At 42.6% G+C, this 9247-nt stretch overlaps 1 protein-coding gene across 1 annotated transcript in view; it reads right to left on the bottom strand.

Moving 5' to 3' along the window:
* Positions 1–200: 200 nt before the first annotated feature.
* Positions 201–9247, bottom strand: part of ppil2 (peptidylprolyl isomerase (cyclophilin)-like 2) — a 23564-nt gene continuing 14517 nt past the window's right edge. Inside the window, exons 15-20 of the mRNA XM_034542033.1 lie at positions 7655–7772; positions 6678–6734; positions 4667–4739; positions 3752–3814; positions 2264–2406; positions 201–993 (exon numbers count right to left, since the gene is read on the bottom strand). Of these exons, the coding sequence (XP_034397924.1) occupies positions 882–993; positions 2264–2406; positions 3752–3814; positions 4667–4739; positions 6678–6734; positions 7655–7772 (566 nt within the window). The 3' untranslated portion in view covers positions 201–881. The remainder of the gene's footprint in view (positions 994–2263; positions 2407–3751; positions 3815–4666; positions 4740–6677; positions 6735–7654; positions 7773–9247) is intronic.

The following is a 9247-nucleotide window of genomic DNA, read 5'->3' as shown; positions in this document are numbered from 1 at the left end:
AATAAGAACATATATTGCTCGATATTGTTAAAAACTACCATCAGGAAGCAAAACGGAGGAGATTAAATGTCACTTCAATACATCTATAAATGGAAGAAAGCTGAACAACAATCCAATGCATTATTTCTTTGTTGGTCTTTAAAAACTAAAGAATTTTCAGGTAATTTTCTCACATTTTGTTCAGCTCAGTGATGTCGAAGGAGAGTGAAAACATTTTTATTTTATTAGTTTTTTTACTTACAAAAAGAGGGTTTTGTGGAAGCACAATTAGGTAAAAATGAAAAAGCTCAAATCTAAAACAGTTTAAGTGAAAAATCAGAGTGAATCCTAAAATAAAATCAGACCGGTGTGGATATAACAAAAGCTCCAGAGTCATTTTATTACGTATTTTTGTGTGTGTGTGTGTGTGTGTAAATTGATTCTGGAAACCTGTCAAAGCAAATCCATTACAACCAGTTGGGGAGCAGAAACGTCTGCATGACGTCAATTCTCCACCAGGAAACGAACACAGCGCGGCGGCAGTTAATTACGCTCACCGATTAGACCGAGCATCGATTAAACTGTCCAGGGCAAACAAAAACAAGAAAGAAAAAGACATCGATCGGATGGTTTTAGCCCCAGATATTGATTAGACCTCGTCTTGGATGACGGCGATGAGATTAACTAACCTGAGTTTCCGCTTAACAAGCGCCGGCACCTTTAACTCTTTAACCAAGACGTAAATGAAAGAATACGACGACATTTTCTTTAGTTTTTTTGGGGGGTAAAAAGTAACTTTAATGGTTTCACAACACTACAAAGAGACGATGGACACGCGTAGGAATGAAATAAAAACACAGACCGGTAAAAAAAAAAAAAAAAAGGCCGGACGCGCGTCGCTGCTACCAGGAGCTGAAGTCTCCGAAGCTGCTCTTGCCTTTGGACTTCTTGGGCGCCGCCGCCGCCGCGCCGCTGGTGGACGGCCCGCTTTCCTCTTCAGCCACGGGACGTTTTCTAATAAAATAGAGGAATATAATAGTATTTATTGTTTTTTTTTTAACCTTCCTTACACTTCACATACATCTCTTTGTAAACTATGTTGTTTAAGCCGGTGTATAAAGCAGAATACAGCCCTCCCCCCCCCCCTTATAAAGATATAAACACAAGATTAATTATCGATCAATCTGCTGGTTATCGCGTTGGTCATTCCCTCCATGTATTTCTCTATTGATCAGAATCATCCTGGAAATAAAAAACAAGCTGTACGCCACTTCTCACACCCGTCTACGCTAACCTGGTTATATTACTGCTGTCGTGCATGTTTGGTTTGTCCCCTTATTGATTTTCTTTTATTGCATATTTACACTGCGGGATAAATATGAATATTTTCATTTAAATTACTGTCTGTTGGGGACATCACCGGAGGGGAACATGCTTTTTCTTAAATTGCAAAACGCACACAATCTTTCTTTTTTCACTACACGCACAATTCTGAAAACCCCCCAAAGCTCTTGTATCAACAAAAAGCCCCCAGACTGACAAACACAAAAATCAACAGGGGCTGAAATCTTAAAGATTGTCACTATAATACATATTAGTGACCTTTGCCACTTTCACATTTAACTAGTATTAATGCTCCTGAATAACAGTCTGTTATCCTGGAGCATTAATACTGACGAGCTCTGCATAAACCTAAAATATGTGAACATGATAACAGGAGAAGATGAGCGATAAAACGCCATAAAAGAGGAAATCAAGAACATAATCAAGCCCACTTCAGCAAGTTTTGTGTTTCAAGGTTTGTGGAAAGTGTCTTAGATGAAGCGTCTTTATTTATCTTTTTATCTAAATAAATAAATAAATAAAACCAGTTGAGGGATTTAATGGGGCAAAGAGACAAGGCGTTTCTATCCGTTTAACATATTTCTCAGATTATTATTATTAACAGTAAACTAAAGTAAAAGTGCCCACAACAATTGTTGTTAAGACAAAAACTTTAAAAAAAAAGAAAAAAAGAAAGATGTTGCAATAACGCATAAAAACAAGAACACAACATCCCTGATCTCAGTGATAACAGTCGAGGATAATAAACCTAAATTATCCCTCTGGGGGAAGCTGGGTAATCTTCTACATAATTGGAAACGTTGCACATTATGTTTCTGCGTCGCTATATAATCCTGTTTTTATCATCCATTCATTACGCTTACATGGAGGCCAGGTTGACTTTGTAAATATTGTGTGTGTGTGTGTGTGTGTGTGTGTGTGTGTGTGTGTGTGTGTTTACTTCGTGGCAGGGTTGATGTATTTCCCCACGCCCGCTTTGAAGGTTTTCGGCACCTGCTCCTCCTTCGCCTTCTGCTGGGCGATGCTGAACTGCTGCTTCTCCTTCTCCTCCTTCTGCACATCCTTTTCTCGCTCCGCCGCAATCTGGAAAACACGAGTCGCATAAGTCCCGAACGACGAAACAGGCAGGCTCAGAGGGACCCCCTTGCTCCAGAGGGACCCTTTACTCCAGAGGGACCCTTTACTCCAGAGGAACCCCTTACTCCAGAGGAACCCTTGTCTAAAGGACCCTTTACTCCAGAGGAACCCCTTGCTCCAGAGGGAACCCTTGTCTAAAAGGACCCTTTACTCCAGAGGGACCCCTTACTCCAGAGGGACCCTTTACTCCAGAGGAACCCCTTACTCCAGAGGAACCCTTGTCTAAAGGACCCTTTACTCCAGAGGAACCCCTTGCTCCAGAGGGAACCCTTGTCTAAAAGGACCCTTTACTCCAGAGGGACCCCTTACTCCAGAGGAACCCCTTACTCCAGAGGAACCCTTGTCTAAAGGACCCTTTACTCCAGAGGAACCCCTTGCTCCAGAGGGAACCCTTGCTCCAGAGGGACCCCCTTGCTCCAGAGGGACCCCCTTGCTCCAGAGGGACCCCTTTACTCCAGAGGGACCCCTTTACTCCAGAGGGACCCCTTTACTCCAGAGGGACCCCTTTACTCCAGAGGGACCCCTCGCTCCAGAGGGACCCCTTGTTCCAGAGGGACCCTTGTCTAAAAGGACCCTTTACTCCAGAAGAACCCCTTGCTCCAGAGGAACCCTTGTCTAAAGGACCCTTTGCTCCAGAGGAACCCCTTGCTCCAGAGGGAACCCTTGTCTAAAGAACCCCTTGTTCCAGAGGAACCCTTGTCTAAAGGACCCTTTACTCCAGAGGGACCCTTGTCTAAAGGACCCTTTACTCCAGAGGGACCCTTGTCTAAAGGACCCTTTACTCCAGAGGAACCCCTTGCTCCAGAGGGACCCTTGTCTAAAGGACCCTTTACTCCAGAGGAACCCCTTGCTCCAGAGGGACCCTTGTCTAAAGGACCCCTTGTTCCAGAGGAACCCTTGTCTAAAGGACCCTTTACTCCAGAGGAACCCCTTGCTCCAGAGGGACCCTTGTCTAAAGGACCCCTTGTTCCAGAGGAACCCTTGTCTAAAGGACCCTTGTTCCAGAGGGACCCCTTATTGTCCTGCTGCACAAATAAAACAATCTGGAAGGACTGTAATAAATTCCTTAAATCACTACATCTATAAAGGAAACATTGGACATAAAGTGGAGGATATTCGTTTCCCTTTGCTCCGACTGTATTTTACCTGCGGCTGAAATGTATTTTCCTTATTGTTATTATTACTGTTCTCGGATGTTTGACCTTCACTGTGCAGAACACGTCGTCGTGAGAAGGTCGTCTCTTAAAAGTCGGAATCGAACACGTGTGCCCACGGACGGAGCGATACACACCTGAGCGTCGGCTTCTTCGTACGGGTCCACGAACACAGTCGCCGTTATGATCTTGATCTCCGACTGTCAAACGGAGAGAAACCACCTGTTAAATCCATCGTCGTCATGCCGACATTACCATTAAACTATCTGCGATAAAAAAAAAAGAGAACCGGTCTTCTGAAAACACACATCGCTTGAAAAGAATAATCTAGAAATTAAAAAAAGGTTGAATACAGTCATTTTTTTCAGGCTTTACAAATGTGAATATCACACATAGCAATGCAACTTTATAGCCAAAGGAATAACAACATTAATAAAAAGGGATACGGGACAATTAGTACACTCCAAAATGCTCTGGAAAAAGCAAAACCTTTATAAATATCTACCATCTTGTGCGGGTTGACCCATTAGATACGGATGACCTAGAGCTGAAAGGTGGAGCATAACTCATCAGAGTTCAACAGGGGGGTATTATCTCCAGACTGTATGAAATCTCATTACACTGAATATGTTTTAAAATAATAAAATGGGAAAACGAAGGCGAGTTGGGAGATTTCAAAAAAGGAGGGACGGTTCCGCCATCGTGACTTTCTATGGAAGCGCACCAACGCGCATACATGGAGAGAATTTGGATGGAAGTGTCTCGGTTTTTTTTTTTTTTTTACAGGAGAGGGTTGAAAAGTGCTGGAGACCGTGTGGGCATGCAAATCATGAGACTGGCCAGAGATGCACAACCCACTGGAAGACGTATTCAATACGGTAAAAAATACCATAGAAGCATTTTTATTTAGGGAAAGTTGACTTTTTGTTGGAGTTCTTCTGAAAAATATTGGAATTGCATAAATAGTTTTTTTTACAGCTTATTTAAAAATGTAGAATAATGACGCAACGCTTTGCAAAATGAGACCCCCTGTGAAGAGATGTCATTTCTACCTTCGGTTTGTCCGATTTGGGATCACTCTCCACGTTCTCCATGGCTGTGAGGGCCTCGAAGCCACCGACAATCCTGCAAAAAAGAAAGAGGAGGAGAAGTCCTGAGCACCACATTTAGGTCCCAGATGACTTTCTACAAAGAAAATTAAAAAAAAAGGCAGCAGCATATCCCTCATAACAAAATATAGAATATAAATGTAACCAGCAGAGAGACAAAAGTGGTCAATTCGGCACATTTTTACCATTTAAAATGACACATTGCATGTAAAGACCTCATTATATCGCTCGGGCGACAGTGAACACGAGTTGCTGCAAAAAGCTAAAATGTTTGTGGTCTTTGTTATCAGCCCGCTGGCCTCGTGGCGTAAACACAGCAGAGGGAACAACCGCTGAAGACATCGAGTCTGTCAAAAAGGTCAAGGGTCAAGGAGGCGGAGCCATTAGCGACCCCCCCGCCCCGCTGTGCAGCACTTTAGAGAAGTTGCTCTTTTAACTGGTCTTTATCCAGCTGATAAGACACACACACACTGTGCACCCACCAGCTAGCAAGGGGGTTCTTCTCAGGGCCACGAACAGAGACACACACACACACACACACACACACACACACACAGAGACACACACACACACACTTTGGGGGGGGGTGTGTGAGACGGGTGTACATGTGTCCACAGATAGAGATTAGGCAATACCGCCTCAACCGCTGCAGCTACTCCTGCAGATGATCTCATGAATCCAGGTGGTTGTAAAAGTTTTAAATGCAGAGGAGGAGGAGGAGGAGGAGGAGGAGGAGGAGGAGGAGGAGGAGGAGGAGGAGGAGGAGGCGTCCCAACCAACCCAAGGTCAGGGAGAACTCAATCACCACATGATTACCAGGCATGTGCACACAAGCTTTGTGATGAGCAAACCCTGAAGAAAAAGTCTCAGGGTTGTTCTCAGGGAGCTTATACCTCAAAATTACAAAAGCTGCGATAAAAGATGTCGGTCCCCAACGCCACTGAGGGTGCCACGAAATGTTCGCTCGATAAAATCCGCTTCAAAACAACCCCAGTTTTTGTGTAAACTCCCATCGTCAGCCTCTCTTTCTCACATTCACTTATCAAGGGGATCTGGCAAATCGTTCAAGCGGTTTCCAGATCGCTGAGAACCAAAAAGCATCGGCGTTTCCACAGAAAGCTTTCACTCGGAATTTATTACCATGGACAGGTTGCGTTAAAAATGGACAATATGGGTGTGCAATATGGATGAAAATCACTAATTATCATTTTATAGATGTTCACTTCAGAGAAAGTCAAATGAATGAATGGATTATAGTCACACGGAACATTTGGTAGGACAAGTAATATAATTAAAATATTGGATTTATAAAAAGGAGGGTTAGCTTCACGCAAGATTACATTGTAGTGGATTTGTTCGTCCCCACTAAGACGCACACAAAAAGGGCAAAACATTAGAAAAACATTTCCTCTTTGAAAGATTCCACAAACGTTACGCTTAGACCGGGTCAAGTGGACGGACACCGGCAGGCCCATTAAAATGTGCAAAGACTCCCCGAGTCTGGAAACGATAAAGAGAGATGGACGCGGGGGGATGAAGCAGGAGCGAAGAATCAGTCGGCTGAAAGATGTCTGTTTTTAGACAACAGCCAGAAAAGACAAGCATTTAAGATCATGGTGTGTGTGTGTGTGTGTGTGTGTGTGTGTGAGCGAGACAGACAGACGAGATTCAGCATCCACTAAATGTTTCACAGCTCTCGGCCTGGAGACAGACAGGAAGTCACAACAGAACCCTATCTATCTATCTATCTATCTATCTATGAGAAAGATAAAGAGGAGGAAGGAAAAAAAGAAAGAAAAAGAAACGCAGCTACAAAAGAACATGTGGCGACGACCCAACCGTTTGTGTAAATGGCCCTCAGGATTGTCACCTTTCAACAGCACCTGTCTCGTTAAAAGAGATTAACAAACACGGGTGAAAGAAAAAAGAAAGAGAGAGAGAAAGAAAGGTTTACCTTCCAAATACGGTGTGCTTCCTGTCGAGGTAGATGCACGACCGGAACGTGATGAAGCTGAGGAGGAAACGGAGACAAAGACGTCAGTACGAAACAACCTTAAGGATCAATAAATTAATGTGTGAAAAGTAAAGAAACGAGAACTTTAAAACTGCAGTCTGTAGTTTGACTAAATACACAGGATACAAGTGTAAACAGCTCATTTACAGGTTCTTAGCACACAACAACCACGAGCAAAAAGCAGCTGTTGTCGACGACCGCGTCAACAACAACAACAACAGCTTTGAGCGCCGAGGAACTTTCATTTTGTGTTGCTTTTGGCGGCCCCTGTGGACACAGGCGGTAGTGCTTCCGAGCACCAGGCTCCCTTTTAGAAAACCTCTCGGGTCCTCGGTTCAGAGGACGAGTATTCAGATTACCAGGTCTCGTTTTGTGGGTCGTTTAGAGGCGTCAGTATAAAACCAAGTTCCTCTTAATAGCAGGAGTTAAAATAAATATATATATATATATTATATATATATATATATTTTTTTTTAAATAGGACAAAATTAGCTGTAAAAAATAATTTTAAAAAGACAGTTTTAACGTATACATAGTTTTTAAGAAAAAAAAAAAAAAACTTTCCTCATGAAATTTCTAGAAATTACTACTGAATAAGTAAATGCAATAGATAACGCGTATTAATATAATGCAGTCTACAAGATAAAAAAAAACTTTTGCAAAACTTCGAGAAAAAAAAAACTTAATCTAAAAAAGCAGTGGAAAATGTTTTTGCATCCAATAAATAATATTTCCCACTGACGGAGTTGCATTTTATTTATTTTTTTCTTACTCGCCTGTGGGGCTTCGGCACAGAAATAAAAAGAAATAGTGAGACAGTAAAATAAAAAAAAACATAATTCTCTGCTGACTATCTGGAACAGAAACAACAGTTAAAAAGTTTAGGCATAAAAATGTTAAAAAACAACATTTCTTACAACTGGGACTTGTTGGTGTTTGGACCCGAGTTGGCCATGCTGAGAACCCCCCGGCCGGTATGAGACAGGTTGGGCTTGAACTCATCCTTGAAAGGCTTCCCCCAGAAGGACTCTCCTCCTGGGAAGGGAGGAACGTGGGTGAGGGAGGAGTGGAAAGGAGATATAACAAATTGTTCAAAATTAAAAAGTAAAAGTACGTTTTTGCTTTTTTGGGATTCAAGCACTCGACTTCCCTCAAGTACCTGAAAACCGGTGCCGAGGAAGATTTTGCGGTTGAAGACGAGGACGAACGGCCATTTTGCACAGAAGACATTTCGACATATCGACGATATATTAAAAAAAAGAAAAGATCATTGCCCAAGGGAATTACCCACAAGGCATTGCAATGCGCCGTTAGACACGGGGTGAACGAAGAGGACGGCTCGTTATTATATACATTAAAAGGATTAAAGATGGAACATAGAAACGCATGAAATGAGAGGATATTTGTTTATGTTGTTCATCAAATATTTAATTTTGTCATTGAAGCTATTATTGAAGTAAATAGATTATTTTAAATGACCTCATCTCATTCAAATTAGTCATATTGACACCATTTCAAGCCCTAAAGTCTCTCAACCACTCAACAGGTGATGTCAGCAAGTAAGTGTGTGTGTGTGTGTGTGTGTGTGTGTGGGGGGGGGGGGGGTGGGATGGGCGTGCATCTTTAATTCAATTACATTTATTAAATCACACATTATAAATTAGCCTCAGAGTGTTTTATTAAATTGTTTCCAATGAGGAGAGAGAGCGTATGCGGCCGTCTGGACGAAAAAAATGCTTTAAAGCTGAAAATCTCTCGGTGACATCACTGTAAAAAAATGTTTTTAAAGAAAAATGGAGAAGAAGCTCGTTTTTTTTGGGCCAAAACCAAAATAGATAGTGGCCCATATAGATAATAAACAGCCTCACGGGCAAATTCCATGCTGGGGTGTCCTGGAAGACGTAAACAAGCAAGAAGTTTCGCAGCGTTAAACCGTCGTTTTAAAATGTTCCAATTGGGGCCCCGAGCGCGTGTAAAAAAACAAACAAAAACAAGAACACTTTCCACGCCCCAATGTACGTCGTAAAAAATGTTTTTATATTGCGACATACGATTAAAACCCAATAAAATATAGAAAGTTTGTAGAATTTTTTTTTTTTTTAAAAAAGGCGATTTCCCCCATTTGCCCTTGAACACGGAGCCATGTTGGGAGCCCTCAGCTGGGAATCATTAATTCAGACCGACTCCCATCATTAAGAATCATCATGATGGGAGAGCAGGAACACGCACCGCAGGAGCTTATTGGCTCCCGACAGGGGGAAGGGGGCGGGGGGGATTTGTCGCACCCGAGGTGTGGTTCACCGTCCTGCCAGCTGGTGTACGTCGCACGGAACGGTGTGTGTGTGTGTGTGTAAAGTACAGTATGTGCCTCGTGTGTGTGTGTGTACGCACACCGGCAACCAATCAACCCCTTCAGAGGCTTTGAGCAGCAGTCAACTTTCCCCCGGCGACATTTTTTGCATAATTTATCAACTCGGATGACAATTTTCAAGAACGACCGGATCATAAAT

This window comes from Cyclopterus lumpus, chromosome 9 (genome assembly GCF_009769545.1).
Source record: "Cyclopterus lumpus isolate fCycLum1 chromosome 9, fCycLum1.pri, whole genome shotgun sequence".
In the NCBI taxonomy this organism is placed as follows: domain Eukaryota; kingdom Metazoa; phylum Chordata; class Actinopteri; order Perciformes; family Cyclopteridae; genus Cyclopterus; species Cyclopterus lumpus.
This window is presented reverse-complemented; position numbering and strand designations above follow the sequence as displayed.